Genomic DNA, 27,564 nt, shown 5'->3' on the forward strand with positions numbered 1-27,564 from the left:
TTAAAAGGTTCTTTCATGCCTCGGTATATATTACACTTACATTTCAGATTAGATTTCCACCTTCCCATTTCACTACAATCAAAGGAATTATTCTTTCCATCTTTCCCCCTTATCTTCACTCACCACCTTCTTCTGTCCCATCTTTTCTGCCTTCAGGCACCTTAAATCCCCTCATCCTTCATTATCCCCCAAGTCCAGGCTTCTTTCTCCTTCTAGATATCAACTGAAAAACCAAACTTTTCCTCCAAACACCACCCACACCCACCTCTCTGTCCAGGCATCCTTTCCCTACATTAAGGCAACCCCAAGGATACACGAAATCCTAAGTGGTTCAGTGGAGTAAGACCATGGTCCAACCTAGACCATTAAAAAATAAACGCCTGAAAGACAAGAAACCTGTGTTTCCTAAGTTTAGTGCCATGATAATATGAAGGCTTTTTCTCTATTAGCTTCAAAAATATCATGAGTGGACAACAGAGAAATAACAGCAAACATTATCTATATGGTGACTAAGCAACCCATTCACTATAACCTTTCCCATGGATCACCTCTCTCATTTGATTGTCACAGCAACCCTGCAATTTGGGTATTATCAGCTCATTTACAGATAAGAAATCAAGCTCTGAGAGTTTAAACAGCTCACTCAAGGTCACATGCCTAATAAAAACTGGCTCTAGGCCAAGCATCAAGCTCTTCACAGTTCTATTCCAGTTATTCCCACTACCACAGAGCAAAGCAAATTCACACAACACATCTCAGGAGGAAACTCAAATGTCTATTGCACAGCCTGAGTCTAAAGTTTTGTCTACTTTTATTCAACAGTTACTCCATTAGTCCTTGTTTTGGAAAAACTCAATCCTAGTATATGAGAACCAGTCACAAAAACCAGAAGGCTTCCTGAGACCAAAGACAGAGGCAAATTTCTTTTGGATCCACAACTGCACAAAGTATCATTTATTAAAGATTTCCAAATGGAAGTGTGTCAGAGATGGCAGCAAAACAGGAGAGAAAGAGGTTTGTGTGCTAAGCTTGACCCAGGAAGGCCAAGGCCAACTGGAATGTTCGTGATTTCTCTCAAAAACTACTGCCACATCTAATGTCCGTTAAGCAACAGTCTGGGTATCAGTGGCTTGTATGAAACACTTGGCTGCCTATCTTAAGGACTTTGTTTGTCTCACTGGGTTTGAGACATTTGCCAGGGTCACCTGGCAGGCAATATGGCAGTTACAACCAAGATGGCTGCAGTTACATCAGGTTGGATCCATACATTCCTTATGAGCAGATTCGGCATGTATTCTCCTGGCTTAAACAATATGTACTAGAATGGTTCTGTAATAAGGACAGACTAAACAGAGAACTGAGAGGCAGAAGAGCATTCTGAGGTCAAAACTCAATGAGGGAATGGATATCTCAGTGAGCAATCGCAAATGTATGAAAGGTTTTATTTGGGTATATTTCTGCGGTTTGATATCATGGAGAGAGAAGTGTTTCACTTATTAAGCAACTAGTCACTCATGAAAATTACCCAACAAGTAGCCTGAAGATTTAAAACAAAAGAAGACTACTTTACATCTTTACTGAAATCATTTAGTATGTATGCAAACATTTTAATGAAGCCAACTTTTTAAAAAAGTAAATAAATCTAAGTATAAACATATACCAACATAAGTGGATGCTAACTTTCCATTCTTCTGACTAAAAAATTCTCTTAAAAAAAAAATACTGGAGACTGAGGCAGGAGGATCACTGTGAGTTCCAGGCCAGCCTGGGCTACACAGTGAGTTCAAGGCCAGCCTGAACTACACACCAAGACCCTGTCTCATAAAAGAAAACAACAACAAAAAAGAAATACTGATCCTAACTTCCATTTCCAACAATACAGCAAGCCGGATGTTCTCAGACACAGCACAAATAATGATGCTAGGTTAGAAATAAAAATCATCATTTTTTTAGATAAACTTTTTAATAATAGTTTTAGATTTACAGAAAATACATGGCAATAGTACAGAGAGTTCCCATACACTCAGCTTACGCTATTAGCATCTTGCATTAGTATAGTGCACTTATCACAGTCTATGAACTGGACTGATACATCATCATCATCATCATCATCATCATCATCATGACTGTTATTTAAAATTTACAGGAAGCCATTGTTTTGGATGAGGATCCTAAAGTGGGTACCAAAACACCAAGCTAAAAGTCAAAGTGGAATCACTCATATAAGTGACTGAAGACCTCTCCCAGCACCAGGCCAATTTCAATTGGCATGATACTGAAGTTTATCCTCTGCTTTAATTCTCATACAAAAAAATCTGAAATAACTTGATGTTGATTAACCAGTTATTTTCCTATTACTCTGTTTAATAGTACTGAGGACTGAACCCAAGGCCTCTGGACTGAGCTACATCCCCCGTCTTTTTTATTTTTCATTTTGAGACAGGTTCTCAAGGAGTCACTAAGTTGCCCATACTGGGCTCGAATTTGCAATCCACCTGCCTCAGCTTCCCAGAGTGCTGGGATTAGAGGTATATGCTAACATCCCCAGTTTCCCATTATTCTACCTGCTGCACTTTGGATCTTAAATGTCACCCAAAAGGCCCATGTGCTAATGGCCTGTGGCACTACTGATAGGTGGTAGAACCCTTAGGAGGTCACTGGGAGTTTGTCCTTGAAGGGGATTGTGGGACCCTCCAGCCTCCCCTCCCTGTTTCCCAGCTACATGGGGTTAGCAGGCCTCCTCCAACATGCACTCCCACTGTGGTATGTGTGGCAATGGCCCCAAAGCAACACAACCAAGAGACCTGTGAAACCATGACTCAATAAATCTTTCCCCTTTGTAAGTTGCATATCTCAGGTACTTTGTCACAGCAAAAGAAACCTAGCTAACACACTAGCTCCTTGTTTCTACCTTAAAAGAAAAATATTGAAAATGACTGACAGGCTTAGTGTTTCTGCTTTTTTCATGTCTGCTCTGTGTAAAGCCAACCTCTCTGACTCAAGTATTTCCCTATTCTAGAATTGAAAATAAAGCCAGAAATAAATAAATAATAGGAAAAAATTTTTAAAGCACGCACATTTTTTTAAAGTCAATACAATCCCTAAGTACATTGTTGTATTGTTATTCTCTGACATTATTAACCAAAGGCCACCCTTTATCAGGTGTCCTTTGTTTTTATTTAATGTTCCTTTCCTCTTCCAGGGTCCATCTGGGACTCCACATCACAATCATGTCTCCTTAGGCTCTTCTTGTTGTGACAAATTTCTTGGACTTTCCTTTCTTTTGATGACCTTAGCAGGTTTCTTTCTTGCGTATTAAGTTCCTTCCATGTATACTACACACTTAATGTGACTAATGTTTACCTCTTAAGATAAAGGTTTATCTCCTAAGGTTAGAGAGCTGGAGGTACAACACCATACTGTGTTTACATGTTATATAGTTTGTGGGACAGAACACTCTCTTGTCCTTTTCTCCACAAATTTTTAACTTTTTATTTTGTAGTAATTTTAGGCCTATGGGAAAGCGGCAAAAAATAGTACAGCGTTCCTACATATTCCTTACTCAACTTCGCCTACTAATATTAACACCTTAGATGACCATTGTCAAAACCAAAAATTAACATTGGCACAATATTTTCTTCTAATTTAAAAAAAAATTAAATATATTTTATTAGTGTCTATTCATTCTATAAAATATTGGGTTTCAATGTGGTATTTTCATACACGCATATATTTTGATCACATCCATCCCACATAGACCCTCTCTCCCTCTTCTTCCCCTCCTCCTATCTAATTACAGTCTACCTCTACTAAATGCACATTCCACATATTAGGGAAGTCATGTGATACTTGTCTGAGTCTGGTATATTTCACTTAACATAATGATCTCCAGTTCTATCCATCTTCCTGCAAATGGCATAACTCTTCTTCTTTATGGCTAAATATTACTCTGCTACACATACATACCACATTTTTTTCTTTATTCATTCATCTATTGATGACACCTAGGCTACACACAGCAATATTTTTACATTTTTGAGGGGTTTTCTTAGTTTTTATTCTTAATTAACACATAATAAGTGTACATATATGTGGGGTACAGTGTAATGTTTCAATACATGAATATATGTATAATGATTAACTCAAGTAATAAGCACATCCATCACTTCAAATATTTTTAACCTGTCTGTAGCAGGAATATTTAAAATCCACTCTTCTCCTATTTTGAAATATACAATATACTGTTACTTGACCTAGACAATTTTAAAAGGTATTGGTCAAGTATTTTGTAGAAATTCTTGGTTAGGATTTGTCTAGTATTTTTCTCATAATTAGACAAGGGTGTATGGTTTTTGCAAGGAAGGTTACAGAGGTACACCCAGGGCCTCAGGCAGGCTAGGCAAGGCTTCTTCCACTGAGCTACGTCCCTACCCCTCCATTCCCACCATATCCTATTAAAGGTGGCATACTGTCAAGCTGGCTACCACTGCTGATGTTGACCTTGAGCACTGGGCTGAGGAACAGTTTGCTAGGTTTCTCCACTCTCCCCACCCACTCTCCATACTGTTCTCTGGGGAAGGAAGTCACTGTGACATCTAAGGAATGGAGAGTACGTTCAACTTCCTTAAGAAGACAGTGTCTACATAACTTACTTGGAATTCTGCAGAGAGATCTGTCTAGTCTCTTTCATTTATTTACCTATTCAATCATTTATTTCTATCAGTATATACACATAGAATGCTTATTTTATACTTTGAGTTATAATCTAAAACTTTTATAATCTGTATGTTATAGATCTATAATCTTTCTTTCTTTAAGCTATACTCCCGTAATCCTTATTTATATGGTTGCCTGAAGTGTTCTAGCTTTGTCCAGTTTCAATTGGTCCTATGTCCACCTGACACACCATTTATCATTTATGACTTTATTTTTGTTTTGTCTTTTAGGACTTCCATACTTTCTGGTAGGCTCATCTTGTACATTTCCCAGCCCAGTCCTAGAATTGGCTATTTCTTCAAGGAGCCCTGGTTTCTTTTATTAGAGATGGCATTCGGAACCAAGACCTAGGCTTATATGTACCCACTGTTCACTGGGTGCCACTTCTTGTAGATCCCTCAGCTACGGAGCAAAGGAATATAAGTGTGTGCCCTTGGGCCCACATGTATCTATAAATATATGTAACCACCTGTATTTATATTAAGATAATCCCAAGTTAATACCAATGTTCTGATCATTCCCGTGCACAAATGAACTGGTAAGAAAGAAGAGAATTCCCCAGAAGTCAGACACACAAGAAAGAGAAATCAGAGTCAAGCCCTCAGTGTCAGTGTTTGACCTGGATCATTTCTTTCCCAGGCCTAGAGCTTCCAGAGAAAGTTCTAGATGGAGGCTGTGCATACAAAAAGCATGTCTTAGAGCCAGGACCCTTCCTCAACCTCTAGAAGGAAACATATCATGGGGAAAAGCTGGCTCTTCCCAGAGGGGGCCTGCAGATGTGTGTTTATTCAGGCCACACTGAGCAGAGGGGCCGAGGTACCAAGGCTCCTATAGGATCTAGGGGACGGGAGGCCTAAGTTTACATGCCCTGTACAGCCAAAAATAAGGTCCAAAGCAGGAAATGAAGTGTAAGTGACTCTGGATTGAGAGAGTGCCAGGTACCTGGCAGAAGTAAACCCGTATTCCTTCAAAAGGATTGCACCTTAACCCAGTTCTCAAAGTCTTCCCACAGGTGAACTAAAACAAAGCATAAGCACCCAACCGAAAAATCACAAAAAGACTCCTGGAAATGAGAGAAGCCAGTCACAAAGACCATGCATTGCATGAGGCCGTTTATATGCGATGTCCAGAACAGGCAAAGTTATAAGGAGAAAATGTACGTTAGTGGCTGCTGGGACAGGGAAGCAAGAGAGGGGTAGAGAGAGACAGAATCTGGAAGAAAGTGGCACTGCTAATGGGATGAGGCTTCTTTTCAGAGGACAGAAAGGTAGTTAAATGGTTGTACACCCTTGTGACTATACTTAAAATGCTAATTTTAGAGTTTCAGTAGGTGAACCATAAGGCATGGGATCCTCATTGAGAAATTGATAATTCAAAAAGGCTGGAGTTTAATAGTTTATGTAATAATGTTTTGTTTTGTTTTGAGTTTTTACAAGCCTGCTCTGGTGATATGAGAACTTTCCCTTGCTCTAAAGAGAGTTCATTAAAAATTAACAGAACAAGGCAGTTCTCCTGGGCCATCAAGTTCAGGGTTGATGTCTTCAGGAAATGAGACACATTAGTGTCCCACCCATCCACAGGCGCCTCACCAGCATTCTGAGGTCTGCATGTGGCTTCTGCCCTTCTTAGTCATTTTTTCACTTATTTAATTTCATTTCCTTTTGTTTAGCAATCTTCAGCCTCATTGTTGTCCTTCTAACTATTTTCCTGGCTCCTTTCTAACTTCCCCAATTCTAAAAACTGCAACCAGGACATGAAGCTAGATACATAACTACTCCAATAAATGTTTGAAGGTTGCCAGGTACACAGAGGTAGCTTTTCCACTCTCATAAAAAGTCATAAGTCATCCATTTACAATCCACAACCCTCCTCCAAGCTGTCCCTGCAATTTTAACTAGCTCAACACACAGCCATAATTCATTTTTTGTTATGATGAAACAGTCCCGCCCTGTGTCTTGGTGAAATGATTGTCTTTAGTGTACAGCCTATCTTTTAAACAAAGATAACAGAACTGGCAATGAGATAAAGATATACCTAAGACACTTCAGATAGGTTAGTGGAAAGATAAAACATCAATTTAAATTTGGCCACTTAGTAAAACCTAACTATAAAATTTAGTAATCATTAACTCAGCCTGAAAATAACAAGATAAAATAAGATCGACATCTTCATCTCTTTGTAAACCATCGCAGGCCCAAAAAAAATTTTTTTTAATTTTTTAGAAAATATTTTTGTTTTCCCCTCACAATTTACATAAAATTGTTCTATGAATATAAGGCTAGCTTTGCGGATTTTTTTTTTTTTTTTGTGGTACCAGGGATCGAACTCAGGACCTTGCGCTTTCAAGGCAGGCGCAGTGCCACTGAGCTAAATCCCAGGCCCTGAATATAAGTCTGTATCAATGTTGATCTGATTCTCTTTTGTTAAGTAACCTGCAGGTAAATGAATGCTTATTTTCAGAGACAATGGATAATTTTCTTCCAGAATGAAAGAAGGAAACCAAGCACCTCCACCTCCCTAAGGGACAAGAAAGAAAGGACCCTCTCTACCAATCTTCCTCCCAGAGTGACATACAAGTCCCTAAGGCATCCTAGCTTTACCTTGATAAGGAGGTGAATGAAGAGAGAAGATTTCAGATACATTTCATTTGGAGAAACTTTTTAAAAAGTAAAATTTACAAGCACAATCCTTTTAACTAAATTCACTGACAAATGGCGTAACAGTCTTGGTTCCTGGCCTTTACCCTGAAAAACTGTTTATTGTTAAAACCAACCCTTTCTTGCTACTATTGAAGGTCTTGAAGTCACAGAGTTGGTCTGGTCTGGTTCACTCTGGTCTGGTCTGGTCTGGTTTGCTTTGTTTTGTTTTTTGAGACAGGGTCTCCCTATGTAGCCCAGGCTGGCTCGAACTCGCCTCAGCCATGGAGCGCAGGGATTACAGGACTGTGCCACCATGGCCAGCTTAGAGCTGAACTGGTCTTAAAGAGAATCTTTTCCAGCATCTGAGGACACAAGGAACTTCCAAGAAGGGCTTTGGTGACCCGGCTAGTTAAGGGCAGAACCGTTTCTATCCCTGAAGGGCGGACAGGTGGTGTCCAGAGTCACTGCCCTCCATCTGCAGAGACACTGGAAACAAAACAGTCTTCTGCCTCCCTGAGCTCACTGTTGTCCTCTCACAGGTCCCAGGGGAAGGGGCACTCAGCTAGGTGAGCACAGGCCCCTTCCCAACCCTATCACCCCCAACACCAGCACGTTCAGTGAGTACTCCTGGGAGGTCAGAAACCGCCTTCAGAAAGGGAGTCAGATGTCTCTAGAGCTCTGTGTGTGCAGGTATGAATCAATCCCGATGAGCCATGGTAAGCCAAAAAACAAAACAAAAAACAGCAAGAGGTGGAAGAAACATAAACCATCACTAGTGTCAGAAAACAGAGATTCTGGGTATCAGTAGCTATAGCCTATCACTGAAAAAATGTAACTAGAGCTGCCATGGGGGTAGGAAACTGTCCAGCCAGGAAAATGGGGGCCAGACAGGGCGAGAGACTGATCTTTCATTATTTATCCTGTGACTTTGACGTTAAGCATGTATGCTACCAAGTCAGAGGATTTCCTAATCTTCAGCTGTACAAAATAAAAAACAAACCAAAAAAATAGATAAAACATAAAAATTTTTAATGTAATAAAGAGAGCAAAAATTAATACTATGGGGGGAGTCTCACAAACAAAGACATCTTGGACCAGGGAAACTCACAATTAAAACAATTCATGAAATTTCCCAAAATGACTATGGAATTTAGCAACTTCCTCTAGTGCTTGGCAAACCTTCGCTGCATACCTCTGCCAATTCAACTGCCTCAGGTCAGAGTTATGAAATCACAAATGAGACAAAGTATAGAGGAAAAAGAAAAAAAAAACTGCATTTTAAAATTTTTAATTAAATTCCTTGTTTGAAATAAGAGTTTAGAACTTCAGCATGAATTATTCCAAGATCACCTACTTGGGCTCTGTGTTGAGATTTGGTAAATAAACCTAAGAACTGAATATGTATGGTTAACATGATGGTTGGGGGAATCCCCAGAAATATTAGATCAGAAATCTTGATTCAAGATTTTTTAAATGTTTTAAGGTTACTGTGGACTTTTAAAACCATACCTCAACCCAGATGGATATCATTAATAAGAGAAAATTAACCACCAATAACTTTAAAAAGTTACAGAGTTCTACCATTACAAGGAAGTTGGTAAGTGATTCACCAAGAGTACATTTTTTTGGATAACTAACAAAAACAATACAAAATAGGTTAATAAGTTCATCATGTTGGGATAGTGATCTTTTAATAAAGCATGTTTTTAACCAACTTCTACTACTTGAAGTTACTTTTTCCACTGAGTACTCTCTATTCTGCTCCTGGCAAAACTACTAGAAATTGTTAATAAGACTGCAGCAAATTTTCCTTTTATCTTGTTTACTAAAAGGGCTGGCTGGCTTAAAATAGAAGGTCTCAGGAGCACACAGCCACTGTTACTAAAAGACACATCCTGAATTCTTCTTACAAGCTACTTTGGTACAAAAAATATATATATATTCCCAGCTTATATCTCTGTAGATACAATCTTTTCATGAGATTTTTCCTCATAAATGTAATCCAGAGCCCATATTACAGAACACTGAGAGTACCCTATAATGTGTGACTTGGCTTTGGATTGCTAAAGGAAATTTCTCCATGTTGTTCACACAAATCTGAGACAACTGGAACAAAAATGATAGTAACGTCTACACTTATAATTGCCAGTAATGACTATTTCAACTGCACACAATGAAATGGGAATGGAGTAAGTTATAATTAAGCAACCTCAGATTAACATTTAATTATCAGCAATTGAGCCATAAATTAACTTTCAAATTAGAAACAGGCCTATTCAAGCTGCGCACAGTGGTGCACACCTGTCATCCTAGGTATTCAAAAGGCTGAGGCAGGAGAACTTCAAGTTCAAGGCCAGCCTGAGCAGTTTAGTGAGAACCTGGCTCAAATAAATTCAAAAGTGCTGGAGATATAGCTCAGTGTTAGAGGGCTTGGGGTAGCACAGGTGAGGCCCTGAGTTTATTCCAGTATGAAAGAAAGAAAAGAAAAGAAGAGAAAGAGCAGGCACAACTGTACTCCCGGCACTCTAAGAGCCTGAGCCAGAAGGATCACAAGTTCAAGCCTAGCTTGGACAACTTAATAACTTAGTGAGACCCTATCTCAAAATTTAAAAGTCAAAAGTTAAAGAGCTGGGGATGTAGCTCAGGGTGAAGGTCCTGGGTTCAATCTCCAGTGCAATAAATAAGTAAATAAGGCTGGGGATGCAGCTCAGCACTGCCTCAGTTTACCCTCCAATCCTGGGGGGTGGGGAGGGGGTGCTGTTCAACTTGAAGTTAAGGCTCCAAATAATAAACAGGCCTAACTCTGTTGATAGAAAGAATAGGCTCCCAATTTCATTGTAACTTATTCATTCCAAACCAAGAATGTAAATAAAATTCCTTTTCTATTCAACAAACAAGTATTTGGTTCTTACTCTGTCCTAAGCATACAGAGGAGCCTCACCTTCACTCTCCGTGGTGTTAAGTAAGAGTTATGGGCGGCCACAGTTTTGGTCTGAGGTCCAGCACTAGGCCCAGTAGACTAGACCAAACCAGGATGGAGTCACTGGTTCCAGGTACCACATAAACAGAACGAACCTGAAAATGGGCCAGTTTTCAAAGATTCACAGCCATCAACAGAAAGAGGCCCAGACAGCTGGGGCTGGCACTGCACACCTGTAATCCCAGCACTCTGGGAGGCTGAGACAGGAGGATCGCAAATTCAATCTCAGCCTGGGCAACCTAGTGACTTAACCCTGTATCAAAATAAAACATAAAGGGCCGGGATTTAGCTCAGTGGCGCCACCCCTGCCTGGTAAGCACAAGGTCCTGAGTTTGATCCCCGTTACCAAAAATAAAATAAAATTAAATAAATAAAAAATACAAGGCCCTAGGTTCAATCCCTAGAATAAGAAAAGAAAAACATAAAGGCGGGAGGGAGGGCAAGAGCCCCAGTGGACCCTTGCCCCCAGGTTAAGAAAATCCAATCATTTTAGTCCCACAAGTAAACTGACTGAAACGAACACTCGGCTTTTTGTTTCTCATTTCTGCTTCCTGTGCCAAAGCTCACCTCCTCAGCACAGCTCAGCAGAGCACCTTTCTGTTTTGTAAATAGAATGCAGCCCAAACCATGAATCGGTCATGAAAGACAATCCAATTTTTACACTGGATTCCTTAACATTTTCTTCTTTGGTAATGGTCACTACCACAAGGAAAGGTACCCTTTTCTGGAGTCTCTGTGCTTGTGCATAGACAGTTTCCTCCTGGGATACTACTCTAAGTCTCTAAGTGCTCCCCCGGGTCCCGCCCTACACAGCCCCCTCCATCCCCCCCACCCAGGCAGCCATTCCCAGAGATTCCTGTACCCTTCTCAGAGGCCCTGAGGTGCCCGGTCCCCTGTCCTCAGGCAGAGGTGTGGCACTCTATCTTCCCTGGAGTGCTGGGATTGCTGCATTATAAGGGTTTCTGCTCAGGACAAAAAGTTAAGTGCTTCCAGGTTTACAGATCCTCAGTAAGCCCAATGTCCCCATTCTGGTCCAATATCCTACACACAGCACTCAAAAAGTAACTACTGAAAGGAGACTTCCAGACTCAGGCAGGGCCTGAAGACCAAGAAATAAACATCTAAGGCATAAGCAAAGCGACACAATAATACAGCAAGGATAGGGAGCTGTGACGAGTGGAAAGACTGGGCTGTAGTTTACAAATCAGAAATTTCAAGGGGAAATGGTGCCAGATGTTTACCTTCTGTAACTTTGGTATAATGTTTATAAGCTATGAGGAGCCATTATAAAAGTGCTGGCTATTTGTTATGAATGCCAATAAAATGTTCACTATGGGCAGCAAGAATGTACATTTTCTTTCTAGAAATCCAAAAGTACTTTCAACACAAATGCAACTATTTAAAGGACAGTTTCATCTGCCTTCTTCCTTGTATAAGACCAGGTTCTCACTCAAATTTGATCTTCTTTCAAACTACAGGAAGATGCTGTGCTGAATACCCCTCAGCTGCCTGTATAATACAGTTTTCAGATTTCAAAATAAAGTTAACTATAGCAATCACAAAAGGAAGAACTAAGGGAAAAACAAAGGGCTCCCTTTGAAGGAGACGGAAGGTCAGGGTGACAGGCAGCAGACAGGACAAGATGATCACAGGGCCCAAGGATGAACACTCCCGAGAGGAGAAAGTGTGTAGGCGGAGGCTGGAAGGTGTGGAAGACACATCCTGGGGATTGAGCCCAGGGGCCTGGTCCAGAGCTACAGCCCCAGCCCTTTTTATTTTTATTTTGAGGCACTGGCTCGCGAAATTGTCCAAGCTGACCACAAATTTTCAATCCTCCTGCCTCAGCTTCCCGATTACAGGTGGGTAGCACCATGCCTGGCTCACACGCACACCACAGGTAAGGGAGCAGCAATGGGCGAGGAACCCAGCCGCAGAGGCAGCTCTGGGTCCGTCCTGCCCCTGCCTCTTCCCAGCTGCAGTCTGCAGACAGGTCCCGTAACCCAGGGCGGGTGCTCCTGAACTGGAAATTTGGAGAATAACTCTTAGCTGTATCTTACAGGTTCACTGAGATGAACACACAGGAGCTGGCTAAGTGCCAATGGCACAAGCATTCGATATACGAGGTTGATGGTGTCTGTAAGTCAGACAGGTAAACTGAGGCATGTGGTGAAGACCAGCTGTTGTTCACAGCAGGAAGGTTAAAGCCACAGGGCACACTGGGCCTCTGCTTTAAATACCGGGGAGCACATGGCCACATCAGCACTCTGTGTCCTCCCTTCAATTACTGTCCAGTCAGGCCGCCAGGCTGTGACACTGGCCAGTACTGTCCAGACTCGGAGGCTGTGTGTGGGCTGGACGAGTGGGGGTCTGGGCTGACGGACACCCCAACTCCATCATCCCTGCCCCTGCAGCTGTGTCACAGTCTTGCCTGCAATACATCCACAGCCAAGCTCTCCGAAAGCTGCCTTTCACCTCCCGAAGGTCTTCAGAGCCACAGGTTTTCCACCACATTAATATGCAGCTCCGGGAAAGCCTCAAACTCAAAATCGGTCAGTGGGACCGGGGGGCGGGGGGCATCTCTGCCCACAGAGACTTTTCCGCTCATCCCCAGCCCGCAGGCCCAAGGCCAGCTCTGCTTCTCACAGTGCAGCCATGCGCTGCTCTCAGCTTCCTGTCCTGCGTGTCTCATCTCAACCCGCCTTCCTCCCGCCCACCGCTGACCTCCCTTTGCTCCAGTTTAACACGGTGACAGCAGTCCAGGTCAGAAGGAAAGGGTCAGAGCTTTCCAGAACCCCACTGCTGCCTCAGGCCACTTTCATCTACTATCCTCCTCCTAAACCTTTCCTCCCTCCAGACTCTGCCCACCCTCCTCACATTAAATGCGATAATGTGAGCAGAAGGACAGGCTGAGGGCCTGATCACAGAGCATGTCACATGCTCTCTGGACCTGCTGCCAGAAGCCGCCCATGTTCCTGGTGATTTTAGGTGCCTCACAGTCTTCTCCACCTCCATCCAGCCTCCAAATGCACGCGGCAGCTCCAAGGTGCATCCGGCAGACACGCCAGCCCCTCGGCTCGCTAAGCTGTTGCGACACTCACCCCTCTCTCGTGCTCACACCCTGGCTGTCACCATCACTCAGAAGAGCATCACCAGAAATCTTTCCTGGGAAATCCCAGCCCTCAGTTCTCTCACCAACTCTGCACCTGTTCCTCTAAGCCCTCATCTCTAGATGTTTCCCTTTTCGCTGTTATCACTTCCAACTACTTGTCAGCATCTTTCAACACCAGGCTTAACTCTCCCACAGCCTTGTCTGAAAAGTTCCAACTGTCTGCTTCACTTTTGCTCCTGGAAGATGCTGAGAGAGAAAAGGCAGACATGGGCACATATTCATGCCTCTGAAATGGATGCTTCTCAGCGGCTGGCATATACTCAGGGACCCATTATATGTCGCCTGCTCAGCTCCTTCTGCAATCCTCTCCACCACTACTCTAAACCCAGCTTGGTGACACACAGCTATAATCCCAGCACAGGACACAAGTTCGATCCTAGTGTAGGCAACTTAGTGACTTAGCAAGACCCTGTCTCAAAAAAAAAAGGGAAGGGGAGCTGGGGATATAGCTCAGTGCAAACAAAGGCCCTGGGTACAATGCTCCAAACCAAAAAAAACCAAAACCGAAAAACTAAACTTGTACTCATCCTCAAAATCCCTGCTACCTCCCCCCTGGTCTACAGAATAAGTCTGCAAACTTTAGCCTTCAGGCCAAATCCAGCCCTCTGCTGTTTTAATGTGGCCTGCATGTTACAAATGTTTTATAGCTTTAAAGGACTGGAAAAAAATCAAAACAAGAAAATTTTATGACATCATAAAAATTCATGAAATTCAAATTTGGGTGTCCGTAAGTAAAGTTTCATAGGAACATTGCTATACCCTATACCCGTTTACACATTACCTAGGGCTGTTCCCATGCTACCAAAGGCAGAAGTAAGCAGATGTAACAAAGACTGTGTGGGCCACAAGGCCTAAAATGTTTACCTATCTGTATAGATCCATGAGAATGCACCATTTGTATACTTACATGGGCCTCTCATCTCCTCCCCTAGTATATAAACTCTTCCACAGTAAGAACCTGGGTTTGGTTTTTTTTTTAATCCTTCTATTTCTACCACACGGCCAGGTACCTGGTACTAATAGGATTAAATAAATACTTAATTGATCTAATAATGACTTGCAATGTGAGCTGGGCTTTCAACAAAGGGCAAGACTGAGATAAGAAGTGGAGGTTGGCTTTCCAAGCATGGCCAAGGGAACCAACCAAGTGACCTGCACTTGGGTAGAGAAACCGAGGCCACAGGCATCCACAGAATAATCACAGCCCACTGCTGGTGTCACCATCTGTTCTAAGTGCCAGGTCTATAAAGCTGGTCTTTACTCACACAAAATTTGGGGTGCTGCTAGGTAAAGATATCCTTGGCACCCAAAATTCCCCACCACCAAATCAGAAGTCCCTTAAAACCTGGACAGTTTCCTTTTCAGGTAACTGAAATATCCTTTGAGCACCCTGGTTCGTGAGTAAAGAACTTACTATCTCCCACCTGAGTCTTCTTATTATGAGCACCCTTAGATCGGGATTCCTGTGTACAATCAGGTCTATAATGCGGATGTGAAATCCTCTTCTCTTATTAGGGACAAATGGAGCACAGCGATTCGATACAGAGTTTAGGAAATGGATGAAGAATGGGCTGCGCCTACAGGTGCCGCATAGAGAAGTCTGCGGAAACCAGCATTTGGAAGCAAGTCCTTGTCCACTGAGCAGACACAGAGCTCCCTCGGTTAGTCAGACATTTCAGATACAACGCTTCACTTAGCCAGGATGAATTAGGCAAGAGCTTTCCTTTCCCATTCACAGAGGATGAAATTTGTCCCTAATCATCTTCTCATGCCTTCTCTACTTTATTATGATCGCAGAGTGTGTCTGTAGGGAACTGTTTACCAGAAAGAGAAGAGGACTTCACATCCGCGTTATAGACCTGATTGTACACAGGAATCCCGATCTAAGGGTGCTCAGAAGTTACGAGAATACATAAGAAGACTCAGGTGGAAGATAGTAAGTTCTTTACTCACAAACCAGGGTGCTCAAAGGATATTTCAGTTTTTGCAGGTAACAAACAGCTTGACAGAGGCCAACCCAGAAGCTAAAATGCCTTAGCATCTGATACCACTCCCAAGTTCCTGATTTTCTGGATTTTGCAACTGATGAGAAGGCAGTAGTCAGATCCCCGGGGTAAGCCGGGCACGGGGTGGGGGCGCAGTAAACAGTAGCTGAATAAGGCAGATGCCCAGGCCTCACTTCCTCATTGCTGGAAGGATGTGAGTGGAAAGGGCAGCAGGTACACTCTTGTTAGAAGAAAAGGAAAATGAGTTGTGACAGGAAAGGGAAATAAGCCAGGCAGAAACTCAGCAGGAGACAAAAGCTCTTGCAGGGTGAGCCCTCCTCCTCCTCTGGTGCGTCCTGCCCGGCCTGCTTCAATCCACACCCATAAGTACACACCTGATCTAGCCTGAGGCAAAACAAAAAGGAAGCCAGCCTAAACCTGAGGAAGATTTCTTACTGGACTGCTGCAGCCATCTGTAAACTTTGCTTGTTTTTGGTTGTTTTGTTTGGCTTTCTCCATATTAGAGACTGAACCCAGGGCATTTAGCATTGAGCTACATTTTTCTTTTTGAGGCAGGTTTCACTAAGTTTTCTGGGATGGATTGGGCTGAGCTTGAACTTTGAATCCTCCTGCCTCAGCCTCCCGGAGTGCTGGGATTACAGGTGTTTGCCAGCACCCCTGGCTGCCATGTGTAATTACAGTCGTACCAGATAATTCCTGCACAGTGCCAGTAACTCCTCCAGGGCTGCCCTTCACCACTAAGCTGTTCTGCTCCTAAGGCTCAGCCTCAAGAATACAGACTAAATAAACCAGGCCCCCAGAAAACCACAGGATCCTGTGTGTGGCTCCTCCCTTTCTGAAGGGCATCACAGTGGTTAGAAAATAACTGTCACCCGACTGGACAGCTCTCACATCTTAAGTCTAAAACCCTGGTGTCTCCTTCATAAAGCTCTGGATGACAGTCAATATATTAATCGGGTCTATATTTAAAGTTGGATCACTCAAGTTAAAAGTAACCACGACTCCCCGATGGAAGAAACACTTAATTCATTTAACAGACTACTTCAGAATTTGATTATAAAACAAAACCAAATTTAAAAAAAAATTCAGGCCAGCGGGGCATGGTGTGCAGGCATGTAATCCCAGCACTCTGGAGGCTGAGGCAGCAGGATCGAAAGAAAGCTCAAGTCCACTCAGGACAACTTGGCAAGGGCCTGTCTCAAAATTAAAAACTAAAAGGGGAGGGGGCGTAGCTCAGTGAGAAGGCCGAGTTTCAGGGGAAAAAAAGTTGCAGAGAACTTGCTGCAGGGTGTACGAATATCTTTCACAGTCACAGAAGAAAGACACTAAGCGTTCAGTCGTGCACAGCTGGCAGCTGTGACAAACGCAGGCCGGGGGTGACGCCCCCCACCCCGACCTCACCCCCGACCGCCCGGCGGGCAGGCCCTGCGGTTACCTGGTCCAGCGGGATGCGCAGGAGCTCGCTGAGCGGGTGTAGACAGGTGGAGCCCGTGGTGCGCGGGGACAGACCGGCCGGCGGCGCCTCCGCAGCCATCCCGCATCTTCGGAGCGGCTGCCCGGCCCGGCCCCGCCACAGCTCGGCGCTCCCGGCCGCGAAGGGGCGCGCTCTCGGACGGGGAGGGCGGGGCCGCGCCTTCCCGCTCGGCTACACTCGCCGCCCATTGGCCGGGCAGTGGGCGGGGGAGGAGCCAGTCTCGGCCACGCCCCGTGCTCCGGCACCGCCCTGCTCTCCGCGCCCGAGGTCCGCTGCTCCCCGCCCGGGTGCGTCAGCCTCCGGCCAGCACCTCGAGGGTCACGCCCTGTGTCGCACCAGCCGGTGCTGGGCTCTGCTAGCCTCTGATCCCTTCGGATGGAGATTATTGACCCCTCCTAGAGACGGCTTTTCCTGGTTTACCGTGAGCACGCACGGTGGCGCGTTACTTCCTGCCACGGGGCCTGGACGAGGGTTCTGGGCCCCTTCGCTGCGCCTGCTCTGCTCACAAACACCGTTGTGGCTCTGTACTTGGGAAAGCTTTTCAATTATTCAGAGATTTTAAGAAACATAAAAAGCTTAAATCGGGCGTGGGGGTGCGCCCTTGTAGTCCCACCTAACTCGGAAGGCTGAGGCAGGAGGATGTCACGAGCCCAACAGTTTCTTCTGATCAATCTAGATAACATAGTGATAGTTTAAAAAAAAATTCTGAGGGCTGAGGATTTAGCTCAGTGGTTCTGCTGCTTGCCTCGCAAGCTCAAGGTCCAGAGTTCGATCCCCGGTACCAAAAAATAAATACATAGTCATTTCAATTAAAAAAAAAAATTCTGAAGATCTCTTTCCAGGAAGTGCTGGATGAAGAAGTTTTCAGGTAAGCATTACCCTGGAATAATGGGTAGAAAGCCAAAGTAACGTGTGCTCCTTGCCTGTAAGGCTGGCATTCTGGGAGGCTGAGGCAGGAGGATCGCAAGTTCAAGCCCAGCCTGCGTAACCTAGAAAGACCCTGTCTCAAAATAAATAAAAAAGGGTTGGGGAAAATCTGTGCCAAGAATCCGGATCCAGTCCTCAGGACTACAAAAGAGAAAGAGAAGGAGGGAGGGGAAAGAAACAGCTTCTGTGGCCGCCAGACTCTGCTGGGAAACATCTGGAAGCTGCCTCTGAGTCAGGGCAGTGACTTGGGACAGACTTAGGAATGTGGCCGCCGGCTTCAAACTGAACTTCAGGCTGTCAAACACTGGCAGCCACTTCCTCTCCACAGCGGGGCTCTCCGGGTTCCTTCACCAGAGCTGCCCGAGTAGTGTAGCGCCGGCCAGGCTTCTCGGCCCCTGCCAAGGAGCAAGGGAAGGAAAACACCCGGAAAGCAGGCCACAACCTCTGCTTCGCTGCTCACAAGCCAACCTCATCCATACACACACCTGCACGCACGCACACACACACAGGCACAGAGAGAAGACTAACCTACACACTCAAACACATAATCCTGGAAAATGAACAGAGTTAAAGCAAAGTGCATCTTACATTGTGCAAGATCACAGCTTCGGTGAGGTATTTGACATCAGAAGGGACTTGAAAGCCATTTTCACAGAGAGAGAGAGAGAGAATATCAAAAGTATGCACTTACAGTCCCAGCTACTTGGGAGGCCAAGGCAGGAAGATCACTTGAGCCCCAGAAGTCTGAATCCAGCCTGGACAACATAGCAAGACCCCCAATTCAAAAAAGAAAGAAGGGGAGGGAAGGAGGAAAGGAGGGAGGAGAAAGGAAAGAAAGAACACTTAGATGTGAATGGCTAGGAAACAGAAATAGACAAGTAGTTTGGGTACTGTTATCTGAAGCAATGCTTCAAACCATTCATATTTTCCAGAAACAGGATTAGCCTCTTTAGACTTCAAAGAATGATCTTTGCAAAGGCATAGATTTTTTTTTTTAAAGAATTAGTCCTGAACAAGTTTTTTTCTCTCTCCAACAAAGCAAAGACTATAATCAACTTTCAAATTGTTCTTTTAAAATGCAGTAAGAGCTGGGCCTGGTAGTATACACCTATGATCTCAGCATTCTGGAGGCTGAGGCAGAAGGATTGCAAATTCAAGGCCAGGACTATATAGCAAGTTCAAGGCCAACCTGGACTACATACCAATATCCTGTCTCAAAAAAAATCCAGTAATGGTTCTGCTGCTTGCCTTGCAAGCGCAAGGACCCGAGTTCGATCCCTGGTTCCCCCCCCCCCAAAAAAATAAATCCAGTAAAACTATGTATGCTTAGATTTTTACAAATAAAAGAACATATAACTCAAAACTTAATAGTTCTGTTGATACTATTTGTTATGGCTTGTGTCTAGATGTCCCCCCGAGCCTTACGCAGTCATACGTGGACTTTTCAGAGGTGGCTAAATCTGGAGTGTGTGGTTCTGGGATTAAGAGGGTGGATAATGGAAGGCCCACCCTGGATGTAGTGAACCCTGGATGGCATATGAAAGGAGGCTTCTGGTGCTGTGGCTGCCTCTGCCACTTTTTGCTTGCACACTACTTTGCTGCTTTGCTACCTTCCTGCCTTCTACCCACCATGAACTGTTTCCCCTCTGCCAAGGCACTCTGCCTTGGAGCCAGCCAACTATGAACTGAAACCTCTACAAACTGTCAGCTACAATAAACCTTTCCCTTCTTAACTTTGGGTATCTTGTATTTGGTTTCAGTAAAGAGAAAATTAACTGAGACATTATCGTACAATGAAAGCTAAAATGACTATGAGAAGACATAGACCGGAGAGGGGAGAAGTTACACTATGGATTAACAAGAGTTTTTTGTTAGTAGAAGTTTGGAGTACATGATGTTTATATTCATCTTAGAGAGTGAGTATACATACTGAACATATCTTAATTCTTTTTATTCCCCTTCCCCTCCTTACTGATCTCCTTCTTCTCTAGATCCCCTTTCCCCATTTTCATTACTACTATTACTATTCCTTTCAGTTCATGTTTGAGACATATAAAGATTTCATTCATTGTGAGTAGTTGGTATTTAAGCTTGGGTGTCTGATTTATTTCATTTAACATTATGTTTTCTAGTTATATCCATTTTCCTACAAATGTCTCTTGTTTATCCTTCTTTAGAGCCAAGTAGCTCCAATACATATAGATACCACATTTTCTATATCCATTCATCTGTTAAGGAACATATAGGCCACTTCCAAGATTTAGCTATTATGAATTGTGCTGCTATAAACATGGGTGTACATATATCTCTGTAACATGAAGTCTTTAATTCTTTTGGGAAGATACCTAGAAAGGGAAATAACTGAGTCAAATGGAGAAATTTCCATATTTTTTATAGTAGTTATACTAGTTTACATTCCCACCAGTGGTCCAGAAGGGTTCCTTTTTCCCTGCAGTCTCTCTAGCATTTGTTATTATTTGACTTCTTCATGACAGCCATTCTTTCTGAGGTAAAATGACATTTCAGTGTTGTCTTGATTTGCATTTCTCTTGTGGTTGTGATGTTAAGCATTTTTCATGTATTTATTGGCCATTTGTAGTTCTTTTATGAAGTGTCCGTTCATTTCATTTGCCCGTTTTTCATTTGAGGCTTTATTTTGGGGATCTAATTATTTTGAGTTCTTTATATATTCTAGATATGAGTCCTCCTTCTAAGGAATCAATGGAAAATAAATTTTTCCCATTCTATAAGTTGTCTTTTCCCTCAGTTGGTTGCTTCTTTTGTTGTACAGAAGATTTTTAATTTAATATAACCCCATTTGTTGATTCTCAGAACTATTTCTTGTGCAAATGGGATTTTGTTCAGAAAGTCCTGGCCTATTCCTGTATGACTTCAAGAGTTTTACCTGTCTTGTCTTCCAGAGAGTTGTTTCTGCTTTAACATTCAGTTCTTCGATCCATTTTGGTTTTATTTTAATTCGTGGTGAGAGATATGGGTGTAGATTCAATCTTCTGCATGTGGATAGCCAGTTTTCCCAGTAACATTTATTAAAGAGGCGATCTTTCCTCCAGAGTGTATTTTTGGCCCTGTTCTCAAAGATCATATAGTTGAATGTACTTGGAGTTGTTTCTGCATCCTGTATTCTGTTCCACCGATCCTCATGTCTATTTTTGTGTGCCAGTACCATGCCTTTTTTTTTTAATCATTGTAGCTTTGTAATATAACTTCAAGTCTGAGGTTGTGATGCTTCTCACTTTGCTCTTTTCACCCAGGATTGCTTTTGCTATTCTGGGTCTCTTCTGGTTTTATATAAATTTTAAGATTTTTTTTTCTAGTTCTGTGAAGAATGCTGTTGGAATTTTGATTTGCTAAGTCCATATATCAAGTTTGATTTGCTAAGTCTGTATATCAAGTTTGGAAGTATGGCCATTTGACTATATTAGTTTTGCCTATCAGGAATGAGATATGGTCCCATTTTCTGATATCCTCTTAGAGTTCCTTTTTCATAGTACTGTACTGTAGGGTACATCCCAAAGGTCTTTCACTTCCTTAGTTAGATTAACTACTAAGTATTTAATTTTTCTTGGTGCTATTTTAAATGATATTTTCTCCTAATTTCTTACTCAGTCTGTTCATTATTAGTGTTCAGGAGTGCTAGTGATTTTTGTGTGTTGATTTTTGTATCCTGCTATATTACTGAATTTGGTCATTAATTGTAAGCATCTTTTGGTGGATTTGGGGGGATCTATGTAGAGGATTATGTTATCTACAAATTCCTTTTTCTTTTCTAACTGCTTTAATGTGAGTCTTTTCTCTCTTCTTTTTGGTAAATTTGGTTAAGGATTTATCTATTTTTTTATTCTTTTCAAAGAATCAGCTCCAATTTGTTGATTCTTTATATTGTTTATTTAGTCTCAATTTCATTACTTTCTTCCCTGATATTTATGATGTCCTCCCTTAAACTTGATTTGGGTTTGGATTCCTGTTGCTTTCTAAGTATCTTGAGGTTCATCATCATGTTATTTATTTGAGTTCACTCTGTTTTTCTAATGTGAGTATTAACTGCAATGAGCTTCCTTCTTAGGACTGCTTTCATTGTGTCCTGTAGGTTCTGATGTGTTGTACTGGCATTGTCATTTGCTTCCAAATATTGTTAATTTTCCTTTGATTTCTTCTGTAACCCATTGAGTGTTCAGCAGTGTGATATTAAGTTTCCAGGTGTTTCTAAGTTTTTGGTGGTTTTTGCTGTGATTGACTTCTAGTTTCAATGCACACCAGTCTAATAGTAAACATATGGTTTTGATCCTTTTGTATTTATTTAAGCAGGGTTTGAATGCTAGTATGAGTTCTACTTTGGAGAAAGTTTCATGTGCTACTGAAAAGAATGTGTATTCTGTTGTTCTGAGATGAAACACTCTATAGATATCTATTAAGCCTATTTGTTAAAAGGTGTTGTTCTACTCTGATATTTCTTTGTTAATAATTTGTTTTGCTGCTCTGCCTCTTTGTTAAAGTGGGCTATTGAAATAATCTAGTATGATTGTATTAGTGTTTATTCAGTCTTTTATGTTCCACAGTATTTGTTTTATGAAAGTAGGTGTTCCAGTGCTTGGTGCATATATATTTAAAAGTGTTATCTCTTCCTGCTGGATTATTGCCTTAACTAGTATGTAATGACCTTCTTTGCCTCTTCTAATCAGTTTTAACTTGAAGTTTGCTTTATCTGAGAATAACATTGCTACCCCTTCTTGCTTTTCAGGTGCTCATGCATGAAATAATATATTTTTTGTTAGCTGGGTTTCTTGAATGTAACAAACTGTTGGATTCTATTTTTTGATGCAGTCTGCCAATCTGTGTCTTTTAATAGTGGAATTAAGGCCATTAACATTGAGAGTTATTACTGAATAGTGCTGACTTATTCCTGTCATTGTATTCTTTTTGCGATGACTGCTTCATTTTTCTTTCTTATTCTTATTCTTCTGGTTTTTTTCTTTTTTGTCTATTTGCCTTGCTTGATGTATTCATTCCATCTAAATTTTAGGCTCTGTTGGCTTCATTTCTCTAGAATATCCTTGAGTATTTTCTGGAGAGCTGGTTTGGAGTTTATGGATCTCTAAAGTTGTTCTTTTTCATGGAAGGTCCTTATTTCTTCATATATTTTTAACGAAAGTTTTGTAGGATATGTAAATCTGGGTTGGAAGTTGGCTGCTCCTAGGACTTGAAATACATCACTTCAAGGTTTCCTGCCCTCTAAAGTTGGTGTTGAGAAGTCTGCTGTAATCCTAATGAGTTTATCTTTATATAGGTTTTGTTGTTGTTATGTTTTTTGTTTGTTTGTTTTTTGTTGTTGTTTTTTGGTACCGGGGATCAAACTCGGGACCTTGTGCTTTCAGGGCAAGCAGCGGCACTACTGAGCTAAATCCCCGCCCCTTGTTTGTTTGGGTTTTGCTTTTGAGATTCTATTTGTTTGTTAGACACCTGGAATTTGACTAAGATGTGTCACAAGGAGCTTCTTTTCTCATCACAGTTGGTTGAGGTTCTGTATGTTGAAGCCTTCTTTATACTTGGAAAAGTTTTTTTATGATTTCTGTAAAGAGATTTTTTTATTCCGTGTGTGCTGTTTTCTAGTTTCTCCCTAACTGCAATTAGCCTTAAATTGGTCTTCTCAGAGCTGTGTAATAGCAGTTGAGTAAATTTTTCTTGTTCTCTTATCATTTTTAAACCGTCTCTAAGTGATTTGTCATAATTTACCATTTTTGCTCTCAATTTCCAAAACCTTGTCTTCACATTGGTCATTTCTGCAATTTATAAATTCTCTACAATATTCTTATTTCTGTTATTTCTGTGGAATCTCTATATTTGGTAAAGTTGTCATTCATGTTTTGTACTATTTTGGTCAGTGCTTGCAAATTTTACTTGTTTCTCTCTGTCCACATTGGTTATTTTGTGTGATAATTCCATGAAGTTTTGGGTCATGTCATCTTTGAACTCACCAAGTTTCTTTACCTCTTCTTTAATCAGTTTGTAAAACCCTGCTACCTGATTTTTGCTTTTCTCTCCACTAGGGCCCCTGGATTTGCCTTGGGAGAGTTGGGACAGCTTGGAGGAGGTCTTTTGTTGCCTTATTTTCCCTTGTTCCCATTATTGAGTAGAGCGAGGAGAAATTATAGTTTTATAGTTGATATGAAGATCTTTGTAGTTAGATATTGCTTTCCAGTGTTAATTTTTAGCTTCATTTGTCCAGAGAGCGTGTTCACCCCTTCTGATATTTAATTTAAATGGTTTGTACCCTGTCACTGTGTTTTGAGGAAAGAATTATTACTGATTATAACAGCAGCAACAAATCCAATCATACATCACTTATATGTGTTAATCCTAGCATTTACACTTCACCCTTTATCAGTACCCTTTATAGCACATTCTCTGTTGGTATTAGCTGTTAGTCTATTGAGTGGAAGAAAGGAAGGGCAGAGATGGAGGGGTGAGTGAAAGGAGTGTAAGTTAGTAGAAGAAAGGGTAGATAGGAGAAAATAGGTAAAAACTTAGATAAGGGCTCAGGTTCTGCGGCAGGTTTTTTATAGTTGGAATGAAGTGCTAGTGTTGAGGGTTTTAAGAAGATATTTGTGAGGGTGAGGATGGGATGTAGGAGGAGGGAGGTGTAATTCGGTTTTGAGGAAAGCTACAGTGTTGCAGTAACCTGTTGATATATTTGTGCACCTATAAAGTGGAAAAGAAGCAAGGGAAGACAAGGAGCTAGGTAAGATAAGGAAGAGCAAGAAGAACAGAATAAAGAGAACAGAAGGTTAACACGAGAAAAGGCAGGTGTGCCTGAGAGGGTGCAGAATATAGGGGAAAACTTGAAGAATTTTAAAAGTGGGAGAAACAGATGGAAAATAAGGAAATGCTGTTGCTACCGAAGCTAGAGTTGAAGAAACAGGGAGATGAAATGAGCAGAGGGAAAGAAAATTAAACCAAAAGCTGACGGGAACCCAGATCAAACACTACAATGAGAAAACGTACGTGCAAGTCCCCCATGGCTACTGTACCCCATGGCTGCTCCCCGCTAGCTTGTTGATCCTCTCTCTGCTCAGAGTTGGGGAGCTTCGCTTGCCAACTGTGAGTGCTGGTGAGGGTGTCAGCAGGCTGCACACATCCCGCTGTTTGGGGTTGCGGGGCGTGATGGGGAGAAGGGGCCGCTGTGTGCAGAGTCTGCGGGAGGACTCCAGTCTCTGCAGCGCTCACAGGACAAATAGGCTTCTGTGGACAGCTGTACCCTGGACACATTGCTCTGTTTTCCTTCATCTGTATTTCTGTTTCCATCCTTTGTCAATTGTGGATTCCCAATGATAATTATAATATTTTAGATGTAACTTTTATAAAGTCATTTCATGTATCATTGGTGATAATCCATGTGGTAATTATGATGATGTCTGTTACAGATAAGAAACCAGGTTTAGAGAATTTAAGTAACTTGGTTGTATTTAATGAAGTTAATTAAGTAAAACACATCTGATTCCAAAGCCTGGGCTCCTCGCCATTATATGTTGCCTCCTCTGAAACAAAGCATTTCTTTCTCTGTCAAGGGGCCCACGTACATATCTGATACAGGCTTGTCATTCCTGTGAAACAGGCAAAACGCTCACTGTCCAAAAATGAGAGTCTGAGGGAGATGCTGCAGGGATGGTGTCCTGTCTGCTTCTCTCCACGAGAGAGTGACGTGTGATATCAGCCAGACATGGTGGTATATGCCTGATGTCACAACTACTGGGAAGGCTGAGGCAGGCTGGACAGTTTAGCAAGACCCTGTCCTAGTTCAGTGGTACAGCACTTGCCTATCAGGCATGAAGCTCTGGGTTCCACCTTCTACGCCAAGAAATAAATAAAGAATTAGGCTTGATATTAACATCAGTTTTTGTATTCTCCTTTATGGAGCCAGCTCAAATGGACATTCTCTAGCAGATCCACTGCACATCCTGATGGAATTAAAGGCCAGACACAGAAAACTCTGAAAAACATTTTGGCACATTCAGGAAGGCTACATGTAACCCTAGACTAATAAAAAGCCACACCAGTCACATGCCAATACAGACCCAGCCAGAGACAATCAAACAACAAATGTGAATCAAGACCATGTTCAACATTTACAGAGGTTTAAACTCTCAAGGAGATAAAATTTTAATGATACATTCAGTCAAGATTCAATCAAAGATAATCACCAACAAAACTGAATTAAAACTATGTTAGTGGTAGCACATGTAAAAATAAAATTGTCTTTTTTTTTTTTTGATACTGGGGATCGAACTCAGGACCTTGAGCTTGCCAGGAAGGTGGAGGCACCACTGAGCTAAATCCCTGGCCCTAAAATTGTCATTTTAATGATGTATTTATGTAATGCTACCCATATTCACAGTGCAAATTTGTTTGTATCATTTCAACTACTCTTTGAGGTTGGGAGGGTGGATAACACTGCCAGTTACCACTTTTATTATTATATCGTCATCTCTGTTTTATGCAGAAGAATATTAAATTCCTGGTCACTTGTGGCTAGCTTTTTCAGCAAAAGTAAAATTCAAATTTTGGTATTACACTGTCATTTTTTAAAAATTTTTATTAATTTTATTGATACATTCAATGTATACAATATAATGACATTCATCATTGGAAATTTACACCTTTACATAATCCACCTTGGTTCTTATTTTTCCCCCATTCCTCTACTCTCTCTTCAACCCCTCCACCCCTCCCTATCTATTTTTTCTTTTTTGTTTCTATTTTTTCTTTTTCTCATATTAATTCCATTCCCTTCTTTCTTTTCCCCTACCCCTCCCACTTCCCCTTCTCCTTTGTACCTTTTCTTCCTATTTCACATTATCTATTGTACCATGCTGTCATTTTTAGTTATACAGAATCTTTTTATTACACTAAAGTCCACCTTCAGGAAAATGACAGAAATTGTTGGTAGCATAGGACATTAAACCCTAGGCTTGACATTTGACACCTGATCTGTAAAATGGTCAAAATGGGCCCAAAGGAAGATCATCTTTGTTTTTTGAGCAGTTTCTTTACACATTATCCACAAAAATTTAGGGGATTTAGATTTTGTAATCAGTGCTCCGTTTCTTTGTGTTTTAGCTCACTTATCTGTGATTACATGGAACACAGACTGCTGCCTACATGTCAAACATATTTTCCAAACTTGGGGTCACAGCTAAACATTGTTTGTATATTGTCACATATTCAGAAAATGGAGAAACTAATCTAACTGAACAGCTACCAATTTTAACTACGATTGCAACGTTACTACATTCCCCCGCCCTTATGAATACTGAATCATTGAGTCATTTGAGATAAATCAGCATAAATTATCTTACTCAAGAGGGGCTGATATGTCCAAAGACAGAATTTGCAATAATATCCCAACCTCAGAAAGAAAACAGCCATGAGGAATGCATAATAGAAATTAGTTAAGGATACTTAGATGCAGAAAGAGTCTGCTAACAACTCCATTAATAAAAATGCTCAGAACAATATTTATCATATGATTTTGTGCAATTTCTGAGTGGTCAGTACTTGAGCCTAAAAGTTAGACTAGGGGCAGATAATGAAAACTCCAAACACCCAATCTCTAGAGCAAAACATAACTGATTCTAAAA

At 41.8% G+C, this 27,564-nt stretch overlaps 1 protein-coding gene across 4 annotated transcripts in view; it reads right to left on the minus strand.

The window, feature by feature from the left end:
• Mboat1 (membrane bound glycerophospholipid O-acyltransferase 1) overlaps positions 1-17,108 on the minus strand; it is a 186,176-nt gene extending 169,068 nt beyond the window's left edge. For 2 of the 4 annotated variants that reach the window (XR_002395974.2, XM_021260574.2), the window contains exon 1: positions 16,946-17,108. Coding sequence is in view for 2 of the 4 variants with exons in the window: in XM_021260574.2 (XP_021116233.1) it covers positions 16,946-17,044 (99 nt within the window). In the remaining 2 variants the exon portion in view is untranslated. The remainder of the gene's footprint in view (positions 1-16,945) is intronic. The other 2 variants (XM_004847619.4, XM_087181811.1) reach the window with 2 other exon arrangements.
• Between the last annotated feature and the right edge of the window lie 10,456 nt (positions 17,109-27,564).

Source organism: Heterocephalus glaber, unplaced genomic scaffold (assembly GCF_053883595.1).
Source record: "Heterocephalus glaber isolate CG9 unplaced genomic scaffold, H.glaber_assembly_v1.0 deba00001472, whole genome shotgun sequence".
NCBI lineage: Eukaryota > Metazoa > Chordata > Mammalia > Rodentia > Bathyergidae > Heterocephalus > Heterocephalus glaber.